Here is a 27,716-nt window from a genome sequence, read left to right as displayed (position 1 = left end):
CAGTGGAGGATGCAAGGAGAGGTGATGTCTCAGGTCAAAGTGGTTGCCATGAGTGTTGAGTTAAAATGTGTGGGAGTTAGTGCTGAGTGTATGTGCAGTCAGCGCTGCATTGTATCTGTGGGCTGGGGCTTGGGACATACATAATTCTGGATCAAGTAGTTGTATTGAGAGAATTATTAGAGAATTGCACAGGCTGTGATGTGAATAAATTGTGTTCAAAGAGACATAGCTGGTTGTATGTGCAGAATGAGACCGAATGCCTAAAGGTTCAACTGTAGTGAATGGGATAAATACTACATGGACAGTCTGCAAGAGGACTGTTGTAGCATGGTTATTGGTTTGTAAATTAGTATTAAATTATAGCAGACTAATGGTAGGCAGAGCATGTGTTTTAGAAGATATAATTTTTAATCCCACTGAAAGTGTATCCATGGGGGAAGTAGTCTAAGAAGACTCCCTGCTGTCCATCTTAGGCAATAAAAAAAATGTGAAGAAGTTAAAACAACTATGAGAAAAATAGGAAAATAAACATATACACTCATATATAGCACAATGGCATTTTAATACATTAACATGTTTTTTTTTCCTTGCAACGTAGAACACATTATGCAAAAATATCTTACTGTGGATAAAATTTGAGTTTCATTAGTCAGATGTAATTATTTCCCATTGTGTGAAGCTGATTTGTCTTATCACGAGCAAAGTGAAAGGCCTAAACCTATTATACCATCTCTTTGATGTTTTCATAGGATATAATGAAAGATGAATGCTCGATGCTCAAGTTGCAGCTGAAAGAGAGGGATGAACTTATCTCTCAACTTCAGGAAGAGCTGGTAAGTGATAGCAATATTTGGCCTACAGAGTACACTTTCTCTGTAGGTTTATTGTTATAAAATGTTATTATTTGTTGTTTCTGAGAGAGAGAGAGAGGCAACAACAATAGCAACAAATACATAGACCTGCCATTTGCTGAGCCAGGGCTGTGCCAGGTTGAAATCAGAAGTCCCAAGCATGGCAGGGACCCAAGTATTTGAGACGTGACTTTCTGCCTCACAGGACATTTATGAGCATGAAACTGGAGAAAAGAGCTCAAGCAAGCACTTGAACCTAGATAATTAAAGTAGGGTACAAGCATCTTAGCTGCAAGGTCAAATGCCTAGTCCTAAACTATTATTTACTAACTGTATTATTAGCTGTTTATAAGGTTGTAGTCATTTAGTCTAATTATCAATTTTCTATTCCTACAGCAATGAAAGCTTTGAATATTTTTGAATGTGTCTAAGGATTATATATAATTCCATAAAAATATCACTGAATCTAGGTTTGCACAGTTAAGTTGTATCTATCAAAAATCTTGAAGGTAGGAGCACATCATACTTTGATAGTGCATGATTCATACTCTCACTTCATCCTGCTATAACTGGAAGTAAAATCATATAGTATGAACCACAATGCTTACTAATGTTACCAAAGATCCCAGGATTGTTATTGTTGTCGTAAACATACCAAAGATTTATTAACCTAATGAATCATTTGTTATTGATAAGTGTAAATTACTCAATGTGAAATCATACAATATGTTTTCAGGATGTGGGCATATTTATTTTATTACTTCGTAAAGAAGGGTGGAGGCAGAGAGAGAGAGATTGATAACCGATATGCATGGTCATGTTTCTGACTCTTAGGCATTGTTCTGTGATTTGGTTGATGACATTGGTTACATGAGCGTATTATTGTTATTTTAGGTTTATAAACACCATCTAAAATAACAATATTTAGGAGCAGGCTTTCTGATGCAGCATGTCAAGCAAATTGCAGCTACTCTCTTTCCAGTTCTGTTTCCTGTTTCCAAATGCTTGTAACCACGCTACCCAGGTTGGCTGTCTGGATGGAGTTCTTGGCTGTGGACGTTGGCTTGTTCCAGTTCTGGCTTTGTAGACATTTAGGGAGTGAACCAGCAGATGGACTATATCTTTCATTTTTCTCTTTCTCTTTATTACTGTCTTTCAAATAATCCTTTAAAATAATAATAATAAGAATAATAATAATAAGAAGAAGAAGAAGAAGAAGTAGCAGTAGCTGGCAGTCATCTAGGGCATTTAGGGTAGTAGCTAAAATGCTGCCTTGGATGCCTGCATCCCATAGCAGAGGGCGTGGATTTAAGTGCCAGCTTTGCTGCTAATTGAAGCTTTTTGCTTATATACACCTTGGGAGGCAACAGATAATGGTTTCACAAAATGAGTCTCTGTCATCCATAGGAAACACCTGCGTGGAGTTCCTGGCTCTTGACTTTTGACCTCACTCAGTCCCATTTGATGTGGGCAGTCGGGGAACGAAAAAACAGATATGAAATTTCTCCCCATTTCTCTGTTTCTTTGCCTGTCAAATAGCATTAACTAGTTAAATGACAAAAGGCACTTGTGTACATTGCTGTAAATATCTTTATAAATATGTAATTATACATTCAAATATAAGTTGTATATATTACACAATGAAAGTTTATAATTATTTCTATAAGTATTTATTATGTACACATTATTTATGTGCCTTAGAAAAATATCTTGAGAAAATATCAAATGTAAAAATTTATTGAAGAATGGATCAAATGACCAGTTTAAAGAACAACTAGTCATCAACTTTACTAAAGAGTGTTACATTTTGGATAGTTAACACAGAAAGAAGCATTTTCACCTTTAACATTGGTTATGATCATATTTAATGCAAAACATATATATGAAATCACCCTTCATTTCTTCAATGAAATGAGACAGGAAATTATTGACCCAAGAATTAACAGGATAGAAGTGTAATTAAGGGGATTGGTGTCCGTTTTTTCTCCTCTCAGCCCTCTGTGGTTGACTCAACACAAGGAAGCCCCACGTGTGTTGCTCTTCCTTTTTTTGAAAATTGAATTACCTGAATAGGATGCTTCATTCTCAGGTGCCATTTTAATTTTATGTCACAGAATTTTTCAACAAAGGAGAAATGTTAGCTTTTGAAATTGCTTACCTCATGAAAGTAGGAATAAAGTTAAATAAGTAAGTGATGATTTAGAATTGGAGGTAGAAGACACATTTGTTTGAAAAGTATCACTGAACTAGGGTCTGGAGCAAAACTGAGGGGTGTTCATTACAGAGAGTGATCCAAACCTCTTAAGTTCAAGAAACGTTTTGGTTTTGGAATTTTTTTTCCACACTAATATTATTTTTTTCCCCTGTATCTGGAGTCAGGGGAGAAGCAAAGGGAAAAGCCCCACCCAGTCTCCTTCCCATCCCAGGTTCCCGATGTGAGGCACGCTCCGAGGGTCCTGCTCAAGCAGTTTTGATAGTTCAACAGTTATTAATTGCTGCAAATCTCGCTGTTCCTATCATGATGGAATCTCTTCAGAATCCACTGGCTGACATAGTCTCTTCATGGTTGGGCTTCTGAAATCAGCAGTTCAGTTGGAGGGATCCCCAAAGAAACTTCGTCTGAGGTGATCCCAGACCTGATTCTTGTGTGTGCTTGCCAGTACAGGGTCTGGCACAGTCTGTCACCCCAATCAGCTTATGCACACGCTGGTCGTTGCAATTACTGGGTCAGTTCTGTTTCCAACCTTGTCTTCCACATGAACCGATGGGTGTTTCAGTCCAGCCCAATCCTGCCCACTTTATACTCGGCCCTCACGCAAACCAGTGGGAGCTGAAGATTAGTCGGGGCAACTCCCTATAACCCCCACCAGGCCCGCCTCTACCCTGGTTCCCATGGTTTCCAGTATGTACCTCAGACTTGTTCAATCTGTCCCACATCCCATTCAGCTCTGGTACATGTCAATGGGCACTGAAGCCTAGTTCAACCCAATCAACCCTACTATCCAGCCCACCCACATGCTGAGGGGTGCGTTTCTGTCTAGCCACCTCTGCCCCTGTCCTGGTTTTAGTGCTGTCCAGTGGGAGTGGTTACCCAAGAAGGAGGTGCCCACTATCTCCCTACTAGGCCACTCCAACTTCTGGATCGTGCACTCTCCAGGTGGTTCTGGCATTTAACTTAACAGAATTGGCCCCCAGTGCCAGCCTCTGCCAGCTGATGCTGTGGCAGAGCTCAACCAACCCTCATCCACTGTAATTTTTGCTTGCACCAGTCGGAACAGTCATCCCAACCTGGCTTTTCCCTGATCTAGCTCACATGAGCCCCACTGGTGTTGTAGCCATGCCTGGATAGCCTTAGTTGTGATGGAGGCTGACCAGACCAGGTAGAGAATTTCTATTCCACATAATAAATAACCTGTGATATTTTGGCAAGATGAAGATCAAGTTTTACTCTTATACTTCCCTACTGAGATTTAAGAATTCTAAGCCATTTTATAAACCAGCTTAAATATTCCCTGTTATAAAACTGATTTATTACTGGCAATTTAGAAATAATTTATTTTCCTGTTATATATTTCATGGGTTCTCTGTGTGTTATACCATAAATGTCTTCTTAGTGACACTTGTGGAAAAGTAAAAATGCTGCTGAAAGACTAGAACTTTCCCTGGGTTGCATGTACTGCTTTAATCGACTTAGGCTGCCATAGCAGAAAGACTGAGTGGCTTCAACAGTACTCTTAATTCTGCAGGCTGTGCAATCTGAGATCTCAGTACCAGTATGGTGGGTTTCTTCTTTGAACTCTCTTCCTGTTGCAGATGGTTGCCTTCTCACTGTGTGCCCACATGGCCTTTCTTTGCTGGATGGAGAGAGAGGGAGAGGGAGAGGGAGAGAGAGAGAACAAGTTCTGTACTGTCCCTTTTTATAAGAATATTAATGCCAGCATGAGGGGCCTACTCATCTCATTCAGGATTATGGCCATGTGTGTCAGTTTGAGGAGGGGATCACAATTGCAGCTCATAGAAAATGCTCTTTGTATGCATATTTAATATTAATACAGGTGCAACTAATCAAGGGGCTTTGCTGCATTTCTTTTTTCAAGAATCAAATGCACATAACAAATATAATTCCCTTTCCATTTTTTGAATTCAGAACTATTACTTTGCTTCAACTTTTCTGCTGTTCAGTTGGTAAATTTCACAAAGCATATATGGTACAAACAAAAAAATGTTGATCTTAGTTTTTATGTTGATATTATTTGAATAAATTATATACATTAATTGCTAACATGAGTGTACTTCCTAACTTTGAAAATTTTCCTATTTCCTTACACAAGAAGACAACATGCACTTTGTACACTGTGAAACAATTTCATGAATTTTCAAATGATTATTTCTGAATTTTTTCAGCATTTCTTGGTAAGCATTAGTGATTTTAAGATAGGAAAGTATCATTATGTTTCTATAATCTATATTCTCTATAGTTAATCATAAAAATTTAAAATAATCATTTGAAATTATTATGTCTGCTGAGATGCTAAATAGTATAATATGATCGGGTATAGAGATTGAACAAAAAAAAAAAAGAAATATACTCTGAAGCCAAGCATTTGTGGTTTGGATAAGGTTCACAGTGTGGTCCATCTACTTGCTATCAGTTTATCTTCTATACTACACTAGGTACTGAAAGCATTAATTAATCTTACCTGTGTACTATGAGCTAAATAAATCATATCATATATATGTGTGTGTGTGTATTTATATATATATAATATATATTCATTCAAATATATGCATATATACTGTTCTCCAGTTATATGTTTCTCCCAAAAACTGTTTTTTTAAATTATTTTTGTATATGTCCTCCTAAGTTTGTGCTTTTATTTTATTTTTCTGTCTTAGTATTGAATAGTTCAATCTTTCATTGAGATATTTCTACATCTTGTATTTCACTTCACTAATTTGGTTTTCAGTAACTATAGTTGTATACTCTGATCAATATTCAAGTTGAGAAATCACTTTTTTCTAATTCCCCCAAACAACTTGAGTTTAAAATCATACACTGTTAAGTACCTTTAATATTGTGTTGTCATTGATTAGGCAGCATTATCTCCTGCAGCATTCCCCTTGCTCTTATGTGGTATGTCCTTTGTAGTTTGCTTGTTCTTCATTCCTAATCTGCTACTGTGTTTGGCTTGTTCATTTCTCAATTCATTACTGGTATTCAGCTACTAGATTTGCAAAACTTAACTCATAAATGATCCAAACTTCAATAAAATCTGCCCCTGTTGATTCATGACAACATATAATCCAAAAAGATGTTAGTAGCCAGATGTGTTTGTGACACCATGAATTGTACTCAGTTAAAAATTGCAGACCTGGCCTGGCCAGTTGAATAGTTGCTTACTAATCTTTGCCAGCCAATCTGTGGATCTTTCTTGCAAATCTAAGATGTAGTCATCAGCAGTGTTGTCCCCAGAACCTTGGATTGCGCAGTCTTAATCCAAAAGTTTTTCCTGCTAGTCAAATATTTTCTGTTAACCCAGGAGAGAATAAGACTTTTTTTTTTTAATTTTCCACGCTACATTTTTGTAGGTATAGGCATTCCACCCTCCACCTCCCTTCTCTTCTTCCCCATTCTCCCTCCACCCCCCCTAGATTTCCCCTCCATATTATTACAATAGTCCAGTCCAACAACTTTCACAAGTCCAATTTCTGCTGCTTAGATGAATTGTGATATTGTAAGTATAGGCAATCAGAACGTGAACTCTTCCACATGTGTCTACAAGCTACAGAGGCAGTTAGTCTTTGCCTCTGCTCAGAAGTTGTTAGCATGACCTTGGGATGTGATGGGGTTTTGTATTAAGTTTCACACCTTGTTTTGAGACTTTCTTCATGTAGCCTCTGATGAGCAAACCTAAACCAACAATGTATTATGTAACTTGTTCCCCATGCAACCCTGCTTTTCAGCACAATTCTACTGGCATATATATTGTACAAAGCCTCAAGTATAAACTACATTGTTTCACTCAAATTAAAGTACAAGGATAAATAAGAAATAGAACAAAGAAAGTTACCTTTCTCTGTTTAAAAAGAGTTATTCAGTACTGTGATACAAAAATCAAGATATGTCACAAACTATAGCTCTTACTTTGTTTTTGTTTTGGATCTTAGTGTCTTTAACTGTGAATTAGCATGCCTGAGTCTGTTTTATGCTGCTGCAAAAAAAAATAGCACAGGTAGTATAATTTATAAAGGACATGAACACATTACTCACAGTTCTAGAGGTTGGGCAGTAGAAGGTCAAGTCACTGGCAAGTTAGAGTCGCTATCTCAGCCTCCAAAAGAGCACCTTGAATTCTATATCCCACAGGCATCCCCTTTGCACTGAACCTGATGTGCAAAGGAGAACAAACCCACTCCTGTGAGCCCATTATATAATGGCGTTAATTCATTCATGGTGGAAGAGACATGAAGACATAAAACTTCCCAACTCATGATACTGTCCGTTGAAGGTGTAGTTTCCAACACATTGGTTATGGGAACCTATTCATATCTTAGCACCCAAATACCAACTATAAAATAAATTAAATATAAATCAGCAAAGAATTATATAAATATTTATAGTTATATAACTACATAGTGTTCATGATATACATTATACAATGTATTCAATATTTGTATAGAACTTCACGTTTTGTAAAATTAACCAGAAATAGAATGTAGAACTCCTCTGTCGGTAATAACATGATTTTTTTTTTTTGTCCAGGGAAAGTGTAGAATAATTGAAAGCATTGTCTTTTATTAGTAGGAATGTAATTTCCATTTGATAAGAATTGAAAATAAGGAGAATTTGGTGTTTATAAATAGATTCAATTGTTGAATGTGATTTACACATGAAAAATAGTCATTTTAGTTCATTCTGTGACATTAAGAGTGAATTTTAATGGCTCTAATTTGGGTCAATATGCCAGGATGCAGATCTGCTTTCTTTTTGCAGTAATGTGGGCACTGATAACTTATAATTTTAAAAAAATATATTAAATGAATGTTTGTGGATGATCACATTCAACTAAGTGTGAACTGACAAGAATTGGCAATTCTGAACATTGATGATGTCTACCATCCAGGTGATTTTACAGATACTTTTATTCTCTTCCTAGCTCATCTAAGCAAAAAATCATCAAGTACAAATCTTTACAATATATTTCATTAAAATATAGATATTGCTGTTTTAAAAGTTCACTTTAAATGATTACCCCAAATCAAAATCTTTTTTTTAAAGATTTATTTATTTTATTACAAAGTCAGATATACAGAGAGGAGGAGAGACAGAGAGGAAGATCTTCCATCTGATGTTTCACTCCCCAAGTGAGCCACAACGGGCCGGTGCTGCGCCGATCCGAAGCCAGGAACCTGGAACCTCTTCCAGGTCTCCCACGCGGGTGCAGGGTCCCAAAGCTTTGGGCCGTCCTCTCCTGCTTTCCCAGGCCATAAGCAGGGAGCTGGATGGGAAGTGGAGCTGCCAGGACTAGAACCGGCACCCATATGGGATCCCGGGGCGTTCAAGGCAAGGACGTTAGCTGCTAGGCCACGCCGCCGGGCCCCCCCAAATCAAAATCTTATGAAGAGGTTCAGTAGCCATACGATAAGCAGTTCAAATATCTCTTGCTGAAACAACAACAAAAAGTGAATCAGAACCATTCCTGGTGTTTGCCTCTGCAATCTTCCTATGTTTACTGACATAACATTTACGCTCTGTGGAAGCCTATCATCCATCCATCAAAAAGAATCTGCAAGGAGTACAGGTGAAAAATATAAAACACTAATTAAACTTTATGTACTGTAATTCTGAGCCCAAATAATAAAAATGTAAGTGGTGAGACTTTGCTGGAAAATATGCTTTTCCGAGTCAAAATTCTAACTTACTCTAGGTTGGGATTGAGTTTTAAATTTCACAAAATTTACAACCCCATAATTTATAAAATTAGAATGATCACAGTGTTATTACTCATTGTATATTAAGTGATCCATTTTTTTTTATTGTTAATTATTTTGCATCATGTGACAGTTTCATAGGCTCTGGGAATCCCCCCCTCCCTCCCCCTCCCCTCCCCCCGGTGGATTCCTCCACCGAATCTCCAGTAAAAGAGTTGAAACATAGACAGAGGTTAAGGTGTAAGTATCCATTTTGAGAGTGAAGTTTTTCACAGAGCAGACCCTTCGAGATAGCTTGAAACTCCATTTGCATTCCTAAGCTCTGTGGCACTACATATAAGTAGATTCAAAAATAGATTCAAATTAACTATTGGAAACATAGTTTTTATAGTAAAGGTAGAAACCTGAGCTACTCTAATTGTGTCAATTTAATGTAAGCATGTCAAGTCATTTTTGTATTTAATGCTTGTGAACATTTAATGATACATTTTTGGAGGAACAGTTGGCAATTTTGAATTATAATTGGCTGTCTTACTGAATTTCAAAGTATCTTCAAAAGTGAACTTTCATTTTTATTGTAATATGTTGCTTCACATTTGAAACCCAGTGTATCAATGGCAAAATAAATATTATATCACATGTATAATGGAGTCGTTGCCTATTTTATTAATTAAAATATTTTCACATCTTCATATTTACAGTCCTTTTAGAAACTATTATTAGTGGCATTTCTTTCAAATTAATTTATTTCATCTGAATTTTTAATCATATTTTTTTCCATAAAAGTGGAAAGTCTTAAAAATTACCCAATGTTCCAAATCTTTAGTAAAATTGGTATGTCACTTATTTGTACATAGTTCACTCTTTTAAGGAAAAGATGAACTCAAAAAAGTGAGTTCACATAAGAAAAAATTTTTAAATGTGCATCCTCTTGTGTCATTAAACCCTTTTGTTCTCATTCAAAGCAAACATTGGAAATTATTCTTGAGTCTGAGTAAACAAACTATCATTTTTTCCCATTCCCTTAAAATGCAACTTATTTCATTTAAAAAATAAGCCAGTCTCTCAGCTCCTTTATTAACATCTGAATAGTAAGGCATGGGACTACTGAAGGTTCTCAGAGAATTGATGAGTTTTGAAAAATTGAAGACAATTCAGGAACTGAAAGTGTAGCATTATGTGTAATCAGTTTACTATAGATAATAAAAAATGGAGAGGTAAAAATAAAAGATCCTAAGAAGGACATATGACTAAATAGCACCTAATCAAAAATTTGGAGAGAAGAGTAATTTTGATTTGGCTTAAAAATATAATAAGAATTCAAATTGAATAAAATTATGTGCCCTTGAATCTTTAATCACAAAATAATTCCTACTTGTTAGAGAAATATTCTTTGTGCATGAAAATCATATCTTGAATTCATCTTAAAAGTAATTCCCTCCTTGCTCTGCATTCTGTTATAATTTATGGTATTATTTCAAGCCAGTCATTTTAAGATAGAATATTACAGCCCCATGGATGATTTACATAAGAACAGACAGCTGTAAGTGCTTTCAAATCCTCTTTCTTTCTCATATTTAGGAAACATTAGGAACAGAAAAGAAATAGATTAGGTATACTTAAACATTATTAAAGTGTCAGGCTACTTTCCTTCTTTTTTCAGGAGAATTAATTGCATATATCCCAGAAAAGGCTTATCTCAGCAGTAATTACTCTCCTAGTCAGCTCTGTGAGACAGATGTAAAGTATGAATGTGACAATATCCTATGATACATAATGGGGGTAGCCTCCAGTTCTTGACACACTCCAGTACTCTGATGAGGTGCTGTCAAAGAAATACAATCTTTAATATTCTGCTGAACTTGCCATAGGAATCCTGCATATTTGTTTAAGTCTTTATCACAATGTGTTGTCTTATTGCAATATGTCCTGGATGTAGGGAAATAGTTGTTGCATCATTTCACTGCTGGTAGGAAGATAGTTTACATTTATAGCATAAACAAGGCTTTAAAATAGCATGCAGTCAAACTGTGGTTAAAATAGGCATGTAGCTAAAATTAATTTATAGTTAAGTGCTTGAAAATTTTGGATATTTCCAATTATCTTACAAGGCATGTATTTCATACAAGCATTTATTGTTTCTTCTGTTACGCCTATTGAGATTCCAAACTTGGAGTAAAAGTATTTGAGAAGTTAATGGGACATAATTATAGACATAAATTGTTTCATATTATGGTTTCCTGTTAACAGGAACCCTGAGTGGCAGCAGGCTCATGTAATTGGGTTGCTAGCACTCACATGGTGGACCCAAATTAAATTCTATGATTTAGGTTTGTGACTGCTGGCCCAGCCCTAGCTACTGTGGATAATTGAAGAGTGAATCAGTCACTGTAAGATTTTTCTCACACGCTCACTCTCTTTCTCTCTGTGATTTTAAATACTGATGATGATAAAACATGACCTGTGTTATTAGGGAAGTTAATATATGAAGGAGAGGAAGTACGTGTATGTGTGTGTGACACAGAATTGCAGCAGTTTAGTTTAATGACTTAATTGGATTTTACTAGCAATCTGTGAATCAAGCAGCATGTGATCAGATTTATAAAAGGTGTGACAGAATGCTGTTTTTAAGGTAACTTGAACATGGAAACAATGTAATGCAAAAATTGGACTAGTTAATACTAGGTCACTTTCTCTAAAAAGGGTAAAACAAATGTTTGCTTTTCCTCACCATGCCGCCAAAATCCGATCTATTTGGGGAACTGGTTATTGTATCATAATACTGATCTCTGAGAAAATCAATAAACTATTTAGTTTCAGTTTCCTGTGACACTTGGAAATGAGTAACTCCATTTTGGTTTGCTTGTTGGGTTTGTATGCAGGAGATCTTTCCAAAGCAATTATCCTGTCTTTTTAAAAACTGTACGGGCAAGAATACATACATAATATTTTACTTCAAGATATAATATATTTAAAGAATGAAAAGCTAGCCAGAGCCAAGAAGTTTAGGGCAAGAGTTCATAGTTGAAGGGATGGATTAGTGTCTATCCTGAAGGAGCCAATCTTGAAATAAGGGAGATCGTCCTAAGAGATAATTTCAATAATGTTTTAGATTTCATGTTAGTATTATCCTATTATAGACCTAAATATTTAACATAATGTATTTGAGAGTCAGAGAAAAAGCGAATGAGAGTAAGTACACTCTCCCCTTTTTTAGTTCAATGCTGAAATGCATTGAAAACTGTCACAATAGCCAAGCCAGGCAAGAGTACACGTCAAAGTTAAATTCATGCAGTTGGATTTGAATGCCAGGGTATATAGATTTAAGTGATGACATATATTATATCCCTTTCTTTTTCAAATGTACATTATATTTGCATATGGCATATGCATGTTACATATTTAATTTCTTAAAGTTAATTATCAGAAGTCATATTACTAAAGTATAGGACAAGATTTTTTAAATTTACTTTTCTTTTTAATTGGAAAGTCAGATTTACACAGTGGAGAGATGGAGAGAAAGATGATGCATCCACTAGTTCACTCCTCATGTGGCGGCAACAGCTGGAGCTGAGTCTATCAAAAGCCAGGAACCAGGAGTCAGGAACCAGGAGGGTTACTGAACTGCACCATCTTACAGCTTCAAAAAGAAAGGAAGTAGTGCTTTACAGAAGCATTGGACAGATGGTTGTTATTCCTTTTTTCAGTTCCTACATTTGTAGAAATTTTCAATGCCTTTTTTTCCTCAGGACTTTTAGCTATAGAAAAATCATACCAAAGGACACTGAAGCATCCAGTCTTTTCCAACATGTCATAGATACTTCCTTTTAGAACTGAATAATGTCTGCTCCTTGAACAAAATATTTGAAACAATGCCACTGTAACTATGTAACATTTTCCATACATAAAGTAGTATATTTTCTGTTGTGAAGAATAAGCTTACTTTGGATAAATGGGGAGACCCAAACACACTGATTAACTAAGTATGTCATCATGTTCTATTTTTTCTCCATCTACAAGAAATAGGGAGTTGTGATGCAATTAGTACATGTTTAAAAGTAATGGATCTTTTATGATATGTGCTTTTCAAGTAATCTGTGGTCTAGTTCCTCTCTTTCAACCACCTGGATGGTGTCAAATAGTCTCTGGAGATACAGAGACTGCCAGTAACCTGTCAATCATGCCTTTTCCTTAGAAGTTCATTCTCTACACTATGAAAGTCCTATTAGATGTGTATTTATACCTTCCCTGTAATACATCTCATTTGCTCACTGCTATACTCTGTCTCCAGTATTAAAAATTAGGTAACAGTGCATTGCCCATAAGCATTCAAATTTTTCCTTAATGATTTAATGGATATATTATAATAATGAACAAAATATTTTCTAATCCCTTAATTGAAATATATATTGTGTGTTTGTGTGTGTGTGATTTTATATATGCAGTACATAGTATTATATTATAATTTTAAGTGGATATTGATGCGTGTTCACAATTTAAAGAAATCTTTGTTGTGGGTGTTTGGCACTGTGGTTAAAAGACCAGATGAACTCCTGCATCACCTGTTGAAGTGCCTGGGTTTGAATCCCAACAGTGCTTCCAAATCCAGCTTCCTGGTAACGTGTATTCAGTCAGACTCAGGTTACAAGTCAAGTGCATGGGCCTTTGCTACCCATGTGGAATACCTTGAGTGTGTATTAAGCTCCTAGTTTGGGCCTGGACCAACACAAGCTTTTGTAGGCATTTGGGAAATGAACCAGAGCACGGATACGTTCTTCTGTCTCTCTCCGTTCCCCTGAATAAGAGTAAATAGACATTAAAAAGCAAAAGCAATCCTCTGAAAGCTCCCTCTTGATTGATCCTAATGGACATCTCACATCTTCTTAGAATCTATAAGGTATATATTAATGATATGGAAAACTCCCAAAGTGCACAATCAACATTTAATGAAATTAGAAGTTTATGCATTAGTGTCACAGAATAAATTTAATATTAGTACCACAGTAACATGAATGAATATTTGAATACTAACCACATTGATGATAGGTGTTATGGCAATTAATAGTTTCAATGTGAATTTCCTTCTTGTAAAGATTCCTTGGCTCTTTACAATGCAGAGAAGGAATAACTTCATTACATTCTCAGAGCATCAAGGGACAATTTTCAGTATTGAGCACTAACACAATCTAGTAACTATTTGTAGAGTTAACAGTATCTGTTTTTTTTAAATTGTTTATTTCTATTGAAACAGAGTTACTGAGACGAGAGACAGAAGAAAAGGTCTTTCATCTGCTGTTTTACTCCCCAAATGGCCACGGGTTCCAGAGTTGAACCAATCAAAGCCAGGAGTTAGGAGCCAGGAACTTCCCCTAGCCTCCTACATGGGTGCAGGGGCCCATGCACTTGAATTATCCTTCATTTCTCTCTCAGGGAACTGGAATGAAGCAGGGAACTGGATTGAAATGGAACAGCCAGAAATTGAACCAGCACACATCTAGGATGCCTGTGCAACAGGAAATAGCTTAGCTTACTGTACCATGGTGCTGTCCCCAATATGCTATTTTTGAATTGCTTTAAAATTTACTTTTCATTTGTATCACCAACATTTTTCTTGATATTTTAATCTTACTCCTTTCTAAACTAGTGCAGCTGACCAGAGTTTCATGTTGGGGCTTCTAAATATAATAATATCAGACAGGTTTGCTACTTCACGTTTAAATTCTCTGACATGGTGTGCAGTATTTATTACCTTGGAGCCGTGAAACTTCTCTGTAAGGTTGTAATCCCAGTTCAAGGATACACTCAGAATCACTATGTTTTCATACATAAGATTTGTCCCCTGAGCAAATTTTATTTAATTGTGGTTGCAAGACATCTTCTTTTCTTTCTCCAAACATGTTTGGTGATATCTAATGCTTTGTCAGTGGCACCTGGAATTCTCATCAAAGATGACAGCCTGGGAGACCTGAATTTTCCCAGAGAGGCATATCTAATTTGAATATAGTTTTACTTTTGTTCAAGCTGAAATAGATTATACCAGATTGTTTCAATTCTGTGTAAGACATCAGGGAGACTTTTGCTACTGTCTGGAGAGTCTCTTGCCATTGTAAACTGTTTGCCTAATCTTAGACAGCCTAAGGCTTGGGACATAATAATGAATATTTTCTAATTTTCTATAAGTTCCAATTAACTTAATTGTGTCAACAATGCAATGATAGAGATGTTGCCTTTTAAAAACAGTGGTTTCAGAGGAGGTTATTTGTGGATCTTGTAGAAACATTCCCACTTCCCAACATTTTAGGAAACTTGGATTCCTGTTCTGACCTGGCACAAGATTTCAGGTGTTGTTGCATTTGCTGTTCATCTGGCACTGTTGGATAGAAAATACTTAAGTAAAAATAGAATTGTTAGGTAGAGATTTTATCCATCCAGGTCCTGATCCACATTCCAATAACTTTCTTTTTTTAAATTAAATTTATTCATTGATTACATTGTGTTGTAATTACATAGAATCTGGGATTCTCCCCCCAACCTCCCCCCATGGTGGGTTCCTCCACCTTGTTGCATAACCATAGTTCAAGTTCAGTTGAAATTCCCTCTTTCCAAGTATATGCCAAGCATAGAGTCCAACATCTTATAGTCCAGTCAAGTTCAACTACTTATTGGGTAGACCCTCTCTGATCTGAGGGCAGAGACAGCAGAGTATCATCCCGGTCAAATAAAAGCACTAATATACCATCTGCAACAATTAACATCGTTATGGAATTAATTGACATGGTATTGAGCAGTCAACATGTTAAAAATAAATGCGATTTCTTAACCACTTTCTGTGACCCCACATTCACAGTTCAATTTTAGTTTATGTACTACATATGACATAATATCCATAACATAACATGTTATGCTTAACATCATATCATCTTAAATTAACGCAAACATGTGGTATCTAACCTTTTGGGATTGGTTCAATTCCCTTAGCATTATGGTTTCCAGTTTGGCCCATTTGGCCACAAAGAACTGCATTTTGTTTTTTTTTAATAGCTGAGTAGTATTCCATGGAGTAGATGAACCATAGCTTTCTTATCCAATCCTCTGCTGATGGGCATTTTGGTTGTTTCCATGTTTTTGCAATTACTGATTGTGCTGCTATGAACATAGGAGTGCATGTTGGTTTCTCATAAAACAAGTTTTTTGGATATATTCCTAGGAGTGCTATAGCTGGGTCATACGGTATGTTGAATTTGAGTTGTTTGAATATTCTCCATACTGATTTCCATAGAGGCTGTACCAGCCTGCAGCCCCACCAGCAGTGGAGTAGGGTTCCTTTTTGCCCACAACCTCGCCAGCAAGTGTTGTTGGTGTTTTTCATGTGGGCCACCTTTACTGGCGTTAGGTGGTATCTCATTGATGTTTTAATTTGGATTTCCCTTATTGCCAGGGAGCTTGGGCATTTTTTCATATGTTTATTTGCCATTTGGGATTGTTCCTTTCTGAAATGTCTGCCCATTTCCCGTGCCCATTTCTTGAGCAGTTTGTTTGTTTTGGTGTTTTGGCTGTTTTGTAATTCTTTATATACTCTGGAGATTAGTCCTCTATCACCTATGTAGTGCGCGAAGATCTTCTCCCATTCTGTGGGCTGCTTTTTTTCTTTGTTGATTGTTTCCTTTGCTGTGCAGAAGCTTCTTAGTTTGATGAGGTCCCATTTGTTTATTTTGGTCTCGATTTCTACTGCTTCTGGTGTCCTTCTTAGGAAGTAGGGACCTACCCCTAGATCTTGCAGAGTATTTCCAACATTTTCTTCCAAAAGTTTGAAGGTTTCTGGATGCAGGTTTAGAGCTTTTATCCATTTAGATTTGATCTTAGTATATGGTGAGAGATGTGGGTCTATCTTTTTGTTTCAGCAGGCCATCAACCAGTTGTCCCAACAGCATTTATTGAAGAGACCTTCCCATTTGCCTGGATTATCGTTTGTCCTTTTGTCAAAGATTATTTGGCTGTATCTGTGTGGGTTCCCTTCTGGTGTTTCTATTCTGCTCCATTGATCTTCCTCTCTATCTTTGTGCCAGTACCACGCTGTTTTGATAACCACTGCCCTAAAGTATGTCCAGAGGTCCTGCTAACTTCCTGTTCTTCAGGATGGTTCTAGCTATTCGTGGTTTTTTGTGTTTCCAGATGAACCTTTGGATCATTGTTTCCAGATCCGTGAAGAATGTTTTGGGCAATTTGATTGGGATTGCGTTGAATGTATATATTGCTTTTGGCAATATAGACATTTTAATAATATTTATTATACCTATCCAGGAGCATGGGATGTTACTCCATCTTTCTAGATCTTATTCAATTTCTTTTTTAAGTAGTTTGTAGTTTTCCTCAAATAGGTCTCCTACATTTCGGTTAGATTTATTCCCAGATATTTCATACTTTTCTCTGTTATTTTGAACTGTATCTTGCTGGTTAGATCTTTTTCCAACTTGGGGCTGTTTGCATACACTATGGCTGTTGATTTTTGTTCATTAATTTTGTACCCTGCCACTCTACCGAACTCTTGTATAAGTTCTAGGAGTCTCTGTGTTGAGCCTTTTGGCTCTTCCATGTAAAGGATCATGTCATGTGCATATAGTGAAAGCTTGACTTCTTCGTTTCCCATTTGGATTCGCTTGATTTCTTTTTCTTGTCTTATGGCCTCAGCAATTACCTCTAGAACTATGTTGAATAGCAGTGGAGAAAGCGGACATCCCTGTCTTGTTCCAGATCTCAGTGGGAAGGGTTCCAGTTTTTCTCCATTCAGTATGTTGCTGGCGTTGGGTTTTTCTATATTGCTTTGATTATGTTGTGGATTTTTCCATCTATGCCTACCTTGGTTAGGGTCTTTAGCAGGAAGTTGTGCTGGATTTTGTTGAAAGCTTTTTCTGCATCTATTGATACTATCATGTGATTCTTGTTTTTCAGTTTTTGGATGTGGTGTATCACATTGATGGATTTCCTTATTTTGAACCACCCCTGCATTCCAGGGATGAATCCTACTTGATCCGGATGAATGATCTGTTGGATGATTTTTTGAATAGTATTGGCTAGGATTTTGTTGAGTATCTTAGCATCAATGTTCATCAGAGAGATAGGTCTGTAGTTTTCTTTCTCTGTAGGATCTCTGTCCGGTTTTGGGATTAAGGTAATGTTGGCTTCATAGAATGAGTTCGGAAGGGTTGCTTCCTTTTCTATTGTTTTGAAGAGTTTGTAGAGGATTGGGGTTAGTTCTGTTCGGAATGTTTTGTAGAATTCTGGAGTGAAGCCGTCTGGGCCTGGGCTTTTCTTTGTTGGGAGGTCTTTAATCACTGATTCAATCTCTGCTTCAGTTATGGGTTTGTTCAGGTTGATTGTTGCCTCTGGGCTAAGTTTTGGCAGATTGTGTGAGTCTAAGAACTTTTCCATTTCTTGGTGGTCTTCTGATTTGTTGGAGTACAGTGCTTTGTAGTAATTTCTGATTATGTTCTTAATGGTTGTAATGTCTGTTGTTATGTTGCCTTTTTCATCTTTGATGCTGTTAATTCTTGCTTTCTCTTGTTTTTTCTTTGTCAGTCGGGCCAGAGGGGTGTCTATTTTGTTTATCTTTTCAAAAAACCAGCTTTTTGATTCATTGATTTTGTGTATGGTTTTTTTTATTTCTATCTGGTTGATTTCCTCCCTTGTTTTGATGATTTCTTGTTTCCTGTTGTGTGGGGGGCTCATCTGCTGCTGCTTTTCCAATTCCTGGAGGTGTGTGGTTAGTTCCTGTATTTGGCACCTCTCTTGGGCCTTGACATGAGCTCCAATTGCGATGAGTTTACCCCGTAGCACTGCTTTGGCTGTGTCCCACAAGTTTTGGAATGTTGTGTCAGAGTTTTCATTGGTTTCCATAAATTTTTTGATCTCATCTTTAATTTCTTCCCTGACCCATTGTTCGTTTAATAGCATATTGTTCAACCTCCAAGAGTTTCTGTATTTCCTGGGGCATTTTGAATTGCTGATTTCCAGCTTCATTCCATGGTGGTCTGAGAGGGTACATGGTATGATTCCTATCTTTTTGAAGTTATTTAGATTTGCTTTGTGTTCTATCATGTGGTCGATCCTGGAGAAGGTGCCATGCACTGCTGAAAAAAATGTATAATCTGTGGTCTTAGGATAAAAAGTTCTATAGATGTCTACCAAGTCTAGTTGTTCCAATGTTTGTATTAGCTCTGTTGTTTCTTTGTTGAGTTTTTGTTTTGTTGATCTGTCTATAGTTGTTAGCGCAGTGTTAAGATCGCCCACTATTATTGTGTGTATATCTTTGTCTCCCCTTAAGTCTGTAAGTAATTGCTTCACGTAGCTAGGTGCATTGGAATTAGGTGCATATATGTTCACGATTGTAATTACTTCCTGATGGATCAGTCCCTTCACCAATATATAATGTCCTTCTTTGTCCTTTTTGATGTCTGTCAGCTTGAAGTCTAGGTCATCTGAGATTAAAACAGTTACGCCAGCCTTTTTTTCTCGTCCATTGGCATGAAATGTCTTTTTCCATCCCTTCACTTTATATTTCTTAGAGGCTTTTCTGGTTAGATGTGTCTCTTGTAGGCAACAGATAGTTGGGTGCTGTTTGATGATCCATTCTGTTAATCTATGCCTTTTGATTGGTGAGTTTAAGCCATTTGTGTTTAGAGATAATATTGAGAGGGTGTGATTTTGAGCTTCCATGAGTGTAAGTGTGCATGTGTGTATTTGCGACTATTAGAGTTTCTGATTGGTTGGCTTTCCTTGTATGGATTTTATTGGGGAGGTCTTCCCATTATTCCATTAACTTTCTCATGTTGTTCACTAGGAAAAAAAATTCAACATGCTCATAAAACAGATTTTAGAGCATGCTAACCTTTGGATTTATTATTCTGATAAATGAGTGTTAGTCAAATGTCAGAAACTGTAGAATGCTGTACCTGGCTTATATGCATATTCTGCCACACATCCTCAGCCCACATGTGGGTTGGCTTTGCCTTCACAAGTCACTGATCTATTCTTGAGAAACCAAGTCCACAAATGATGCCTTGAAAGTAGACATTGGATACCACATGTGCCCGAGTCCTGGCTTTTTTGTCTTAGCTTTAATTATCCATACTCTGCTATAAGATGTCACTGAGACTGAGGGGGTGTTATAGCCATCTCTACATTCTAATCGCTGAACTCATAATCTCAGTTGGTTCTTCAACAGATAACTCCTTTAATAATGAGTACAGTTTTGAGAGATTTGGTTTAGGTGGCTTCGCAGATCTCTTAGGGTAATTGCAAGACCAGGGTAGAAAAGATACTGAACCCCATAAGGCCATCATAAAATTCCCTATAGAGCATGGCATTGCTGATTTATGAGTACTGGGACATGAACTAAACATGTAGCTGGGACAAATAGACAGTGTGACTCCAACAGCCCTTTATCACCTGTTCAGTGTTGTGCTGTCCTTACCCTTTTGCCTCATAATGCTCAACTCCTTCTTTATAGCCTCCTTAAAATCCCAAAACCATGTTCATCCAGCAAGATGGTAGTTCTGAATTTGTAGTCGGCTATTATTCTCCTCTGTTGATAGGTTAAACCTCTTTGCTTTATGCACAAGCTTTGTCACAATTTTGCTTTAGTACCAGGGACAGGGAGCAAGCTTTTGACAACTCTTGGACCTTCCAATGTACTAGATACATTGACAAATTCCCAATTCCAGAGTTAATAGTAGCAACAGAGGTAATTTTGCTATGAAAATGCTTATGTTTGTATACATAAATCTGTGTCCATGTCCTGAGGTTTTAGTTTATGTCTCAAAGTTTGTGTGTGAGGAATATAAACCCAATGCAGTTGAGATGGTTTATAGCTCCTATGAGCCATATGAGAAGGCTCTATCTTCAGGACTGTAATAATGTTATTGTTGTAGGAGTGCATTTGCTAAGAGAGCAAGCTAGAGCGTCTGTGATGCTCACTCACAAACTCTAGCCACACACTGCCTTCAACCATGTTATGCTGCAACAAGGAGTCTCCAGATACAGACCCTTAATGTTAGACTTTCAACCCGCCTTTTTATGAACCAACTAAGTCTCTATTCTTTGTACTTTACCAAGTTTGTGGTTTCCAGTTATAGTGACACATAGAGGTTAAGATGTGTCCCTTCCAAGACACGCTGGATCTCCCTTAGAAAGCTGCTATAGAGGCAGCAGCTACAGCCATATGCTGGTATTCTGACTGTCCGCGACCCTGATATGAACTCAGAGCTGTGTGGAATCATAGGGATGCCAACACATCTCTGTGTACTTAGGATCTTAGCAGGTGACTTGCAACTAATAAATTTCATCAAAATTTCTTAACCAATTTATTTTTGAATGCAGGGAAAAGAATTTGAATGAAATGATGTTTTCTGACCTAAATTGTTACAACCAAAATGCATAATCATTTTACCCTCATTCCTTCCAAAAAGCAAAAATTCTGTGACATGCACAGATGGGACACTAGCAGAAACTAGTCATGAAACTGAAAAAAAGAATTCTGAACCATTAATAAACAAAATTTATTGAACCATGCCAGAGACTACACTGGATTGCCTCTAAATTTCTAGAAAAATGTTGTAAAAATTATCATTAAGGATTGATCAATGCATATGAAGTCAAAATTGAAAGGAGTCATTACTATAGATGAGTTAGTAGTTTACCATGAAAGCTAAGTATTATTTTCAGTCAGTATTTGACCTGTGTGGAATCTGTAGGTAATAATAAGCATATCATTATTTTTCTCTTTCCAAATGAATATTCATCTTTCTATGGAAAATTTAGAAAGCAGAGTATATATATACACATGCATACATATGGGCAAAGGCGTAAGTCTATATGCAGACTTGAAAAACATACTTGAAATTATGCATAATTCCTTATTATTTTCCATAAATTTTATGTCTCTTACTATATTGAGGTAGAAATAAAACCATGGATTACATATCATTTGCTGTGCTTGTCTGTGCAAATTTTTCGATGAACCTGTTGTTCAGACGTGAAATGTGTAGGAGTTCAGAACTCCATCTGTGTCTCCCTTGTGAGTCACAGGGACCTGAGCACTCAGACCATCAATTATATTGGCAGGAAACTGAATCAGATGAATCAGAAGCAGAAGAAGCAGGAGTTGAACCAGCACTCTGATACGGGGTACCAGGCTTCAGAGGGGTGACTTAACTACCTACACCCAGTACCATCCAAGGGCATGCTTAAATTTACAAAGAAGTGATAGCAAGTTATTCATATAGCGTCATGTTCAACTTCAGAATCTGAACCAAGTAAGAGCAAGATATGGGCTAGACCATGCACCTGCACACTCCCTGTGTCTTAGATACATTGGCACATTCTTGCTGAAGTTACTTCAGGCTCATCGTTGCAACATACTTATAGAAACACAGTAGTGGGATAACAGGATATAACTTGTTCCTGGTAGACAGGCCCAAAACCTTAGTACAAGTGTGTTTATATGGAAGGAGGAATATAAGTGGGAAAGCTGATAGTGACAGAGCAGTGTATTACAAAATATAGCACTGGGTAAGCTGAGTTTCCATATTTCATTCTTTCGCATTAGCGAGGAGCACAGGATAAAGGCTAGAAATCATTCTTCTAGTGTGTCAAATGTCAAAAGTTTTTTATTGTTTCATTTTATGACACAGTTTCATAGGTTCTGGGATTCCCCCAACCCTTTCCCATACCCTCCCCCCATGTTGGATTCCTCCATATTGTTACAGTAGTATAGTTCATAACCAGTCATGATTCCTTCATTGCAGGCAAGGACTATGCAGAGAGTTCAGCATCCTATTGTCCAGATAAATTCAACGGTTTCACTGGGAGACCATCCTTGGTCTGAAAGTGGAGCTAGCAGAATATCATCCCCTCCAATCAAAAGCCACTACACAACTTCAACAACAATTTACAACATCATGAAGTTAATTGACATGGTATTGAGTGACCAATATGTTACAAAATGCAAGTTCTTAACCACATCCTGTAACTACTTCATTGACATTTCAATTTTAGTTTATACACAACCGGCTGCTATAATACTCCTTAAAATGGTTATAGGGTACTAGTCAGCTGTCTCATGTCTATTTTCATTTTTATATTTAGCAGCTTATAGTATTCACATGAAGTTCATGCTTAAGAAACTAAGGAATACTGGAAGGAAATATCCCACCACAGCCCCCAAGGAAATATAAATAGAAACTGATATATGGATTACTTCTTATTCTCTCATTTTGTAGGCATTGGGCAAACTTTTGGTTTCTGAATTAGCAGGTTAGATTGAAATGGATTACAATAAGTTATTATAGTCAACTAAGAAGTATACCATGTCTTATTATATTCTATATGCATTTATTAATGTCATATAATCTATATATATTTTAAATCCTCCTTTTGATTTCTGCTACCGGGAACATTTCATATTATTTATTTTTCTCAAATATTATGTTAGATGAACATCACTTAGGTTAATATGGAAAGTCTTTTATCTCACTAAGGAGAAAATAATTTAAAATCACTGTCACCAGCATCTAATATTCAATGTTCTGGGAGGGGAAAGAAAGATGAAAAAGTTTGTATCTTAATTCAGAATTAGAAAACAGATAAAATAACCATGTTCTATCACAGATGAAATTGACTAGCATATGAAAATTCATCATGAGAATTTATAATTTTCACTTTAAGGAAATTAATTGATAGCAGTGCTGTTTATGAACTGCTGTGTCTTCACATTCTTGAAGAACTTTTCTGTGTTATTAGTCTAAGATGTCTAGCCTGGAGTGTTTCACATTTTTCTGGCTGTGTGATTACATCCTCCCACTTTGTGTCCGATGAACTGAGAGAGACAGCACTGAATTTTAGCAGACTCGGGTGGGGAATTTATGAGTATTAAAAAAATAATTTAAAATGTCAATATACAGAGTATTTCATAGTTCATATATTTTATGTCCCCACTGACTTTAATGCCTCTGTGTATTGCTTAGAGCAGAATAACAAAGGGACAACAATATTAGACTGTACAAAGAAGTACCCTTATCCGTGTAAAGAGAAAAATCTCTCACATTTTTAATAGCTACAACCTGTCTGCAAGTCACTGAATTTCCCTGACAACTCTGGCATTTCTCATCCAAGAGTAAATTCTTTTTCAGGTTGGTGGAATATCTTGTGTTTCAATAAGAATGTAGAAAAAAATACAAACCTTTAAAAAAAGCTTGTGAAATGACAAGTGCTGCCATGATACGGACACCGCTACACGTTAAGAAGATATGCAGATTCTCTAGGAATCCTTAGAGCTCTTAAACACTATGCTTCTGACATGCCCTTACCGATATTGAGTCATCACTGAAAGGAAGTTGTCACCACATGATGGATTTCTACCTTTTGACAGACAAGATCAGTGACAACCTTTATAGCTGATGTAGATACTTGAAAAATTCATGTCTTCCAAGAAAACACACTTTGTTATTATTGTGATTCGGTAAATCATGTATTTCAAAAATTGCTTATTTGTGAATCGGAAACCAGGGACATCTTCCTTTACTGATTCATCATTCAAATATCCATGAAAACCAGATTTGGGTTAAGCACAAATTGGGAGCTGATTTCTCAGACACAATATATGGAAGCTAGATTGGTAGTTGGATAACTGGGTCTCCAGCTGGTTCCCATATGGGATGCCAGTGTCACAAGGAGAGGCTTCACTGGCTATGCCAGTGTGTGTCTTTGGAGGTACATGGGATGCTTTGAAACCTGACTTCCCACCACTCATTACAACCTTGGACAAATTACTTTATCATCTCATTGCTTTAGTTTTCTCTACTGGAACAGAGATAATCTGGAGACAACAAGCTTAGATCACTGAAAGAGTGCTTGTAACACTACGGTTGTTTGCTGCAAAAGTGCCCTTCTTTTTTTTTTTTAAGATGTATGTTATTTTTCTTGGAAAATCAGATATACAGAGAGCAGGAGAGACAGAGAGGAAGATCTTCCATCCGATGATTCACTCCCCAAGTGGCCACAGTGGCCGGAGCTGAGCCAATCTGAAGAAGGGAACTTTTTCCAGGTCTCCCACGCAGGTGCAGGATCCCAAGGCTTTCCCAGGCCACAAGCAAGGAGCTGGGATGGGAAGTGGGACTGCCGGGATTAGAACCGGTGCCCAGTTGGGATCCTGGCGCATTCAAGGCGAGGACTTTAGCTGCTAAGCCACCGCACTGGGCCCAGTGACGACTTCTTTGATTCTAAGGAATATACTTCCTATGTATCTGCAGGTGTTAAATTATTTTGTGGATTAAAATTTGGCCTTAGGAAAAACTGACGATAACCTAAGAGTTAGGCTGTTTACCGATATTATCCAAAACAGCCTAAAGCAACACAAATGCTTCTAACTTTCTACATTTTATGAGTTTTTTTTTTTGGTATTGCAATTTGCTTTTAATAATTTTAGATATGACTTACAAGATTCTAAGCTGACCCATGACTATAATTAGTATTTTTTTCTCTCAATCTCAAAATGTTGTCTAGAGGATCAAGGAAACAAAAACCATTTTTTTATGTTGCCTGTTTTTCCTTCATGTTTTCTCATTTTTCAAATGCCCTTGTTTGTGGATATGGCGAAGTAACCAAAAATTTTTTTTAATTTGTTGAGAATGTGAATCCATTATAGAAAAATCAAGTTATAGTCATGTTTAGACACAGCATCGTATTTTGTTAATCACTTATCTAATTATTATGGCCATCATTCAAGAAAATTTAACTACTTGGTGGACATTTTTCAAATAGCATTATATATTCTCCTGACATTAAAAGCAGTGATATAAAATATAGTTGCAGACAATATAGCTAATGCATGATAAGCGAACTCTAGAGAATAATCAGAAAAGCAAGTATGAGGATCATTCACTTCTCCTGGGTCTGAGATAAAGCATCAGTGCTAGAGTCTGCCCAAGCCAAGCATGAGACCTGTATCTTGCTGGAGAGAGTACCATAGAACTCATTGAGTGTCACAGAAATCCCTGAAACTGGCAAACTTTGTTGGAAAACTGTCATCTGGCAGTTGCTGGAGATCTTCACTGTGCAATGACAGGGAGTGTTCTTAATGGGATCATATCTTAGAAGTTCTCTTCTGCAAGTTTCCTCCAAGCAGTATTGTGAGCGAAGTTTCTGGCCATTGCATATTGCTGATCATAATGAACTGATGCCATTGGCAATGGCAGGCCACACAATGCTGCAGAAGCTAGATTTTGAAGAAGTGGCTCACAACTCTGGCAGACCCACCCTGAGTAGCACTGCATTAGCCTCAGAAATACAACAAATGAAAAGTAAAATCCTTGACTTAGAGCACAAAATTGAGAGCCTAACCAACAGAACAAATAGAGCAGAAGAGAGGATCTCTGAAACGGAAGACACACAAAACGAACACACCCAGTTCATTAAACAGCTGGAGACAAGTCTGAACAAAGCCAATAAGACCATACAAGAAATGAAAGACAACCTCAGAAAATCAAATATTAGGATTATTGGCCTTCCTGAAGGAGCAGAAAAGAATCAGGAATGCAAATGGTGCTCGACGAAATTATACAGGAAAACTTTCAAAACACTTGGAACATGAATCCAGCTCAAATCCAGGACGGTCAGAGGACTCCCAGCAGATATGACCCAAAGCGATCTTCACCCAGACATATGGTGCTCAAGTTCCACTCCAACGAAGACAAAGAAAGAATCCTGAGACAAGTACGAAGCAGAGAAAAGATCACATACCGGGGAAAACCAATCAGGATCACGGCTGACTTTTCTGAAGAGACCTTACAAGCAAGAAGAGAATGGACAAAGATCTTCCAAATCCTGAATCAAAACAACTGTCAACCAAGACTATTGTACCCAGCAAAGATCTCATTCGTATTTGAGAACGAAATCAAATACTTCCACAGCAAAGAGAAATTAGAAGAATATGCCAGCACAAAACCAGCTCTACAAAATCTCCTTAGAAATGCACTAATTCCAGAAAAAAAGGAGGTGAATCATAAGCAAAGATGGCAAACAGGAAGGTCTCCCCACTAAAGTCCACACAAGGAAGGGCAATAACACAGATATCAACACCCACAAAAACAAGTATGGCAGAGCAAAATCACAACCTCTCAATTTTAACTCTCAACACAAATGGCCTGAACTCACCAGTCAAAAGGCATAGATTAACAGAATGGATTATCAAGCAGCACCCAACTATCTGTTGCCTACAAGAGACACATCTAACCAGAAGAGATTCGAAGAAGCTGAAAGTGAAAGGTTGGAAACAGATATTTCATGCCAATGGACGAGAAAAAAAGGCTGGGGTAGCTGTCTTAATTTCAGATGATGTGGACTTCAAGCTGACACACATCAAAAAGGACAGGGAAGGACATTATATATTGGTGAAGGGACTGATCCATCAGGAAGTAATTACCATTGTGAACATATATGCACCAAATTCAAACGCACCTAGCTACGTGAAGCAATTACTCACGGACTTAAGGGGAGACATAGATATGCACACAATAATAGTGGGTGATCTTAACACCCCACTAACAACTATAGACAGATCAACAAAACAAAAACTCAACAAAGAAACAACAGAACTCATACAAACAATAGAACAACTGGACTTGGTAGACATTTATAGAATTTTTTACCCTAAGGCCACAGATTATACATTTTTTTCAGCAGTGCATGGCACCTTCTCCAGGATCGACCACATGATAGAACACAAAGCAAACCTAAATAACTTCAAAAAGATAGGAATCATACCATGTACCCTCTCAGACCACCATGGAATGAAGCTGGAAATCAGCAATTCAAAATGCCCCAGGAAATACAGAAACTCTTGGAGGTTGAACAATATGCTACTAAACGAACAATGGATCA

General features: G+C 37.1%; 1 protein-coding gene across 2 annotated transcripts in view; it reads left to right on the top strand.

Annotated features, from left to right (window-relative positions):
• The window catches only part of CCSER1 (coiled-coil serine rich protein 1), a 1,128,290-nt gene that overhangs the window by 520,233 nt on the left and 580,341 nt on the right, over positions 1-27,716 (top strand). For both annotated transcript variants that reach the window (XM_004590570.2, XM_058667043.1), the window contains exon 8: positions 750-833. In XM_004590570.2, coding sequence (XP_004590627.2) covers positions 750-833 — 84 coding nt within the window. The remainder of the gene's footprint in view (positions 1-749; positions 834-27,716) is intronic.

This window comes from Ochotona princeps, chromosome 7 (genome assembly GCF_030435755.1).
Source record: "Ochotona princeps isolate mOchPri1 chromosome 7, mOchPri1.hap1, whole genome shotgun sequence".
In the NCBI taxonomy this organism is placed as follows: domain Eukaryota; kingdom Metazoa; phylum Chordata; class Mammalia; order Lagomorpha; family Ochotonidae; genus Ochotona; species Ochotona princeps.
This window is presented reverse-complemented; position numbering and strand designations above follow the sequence as displayed.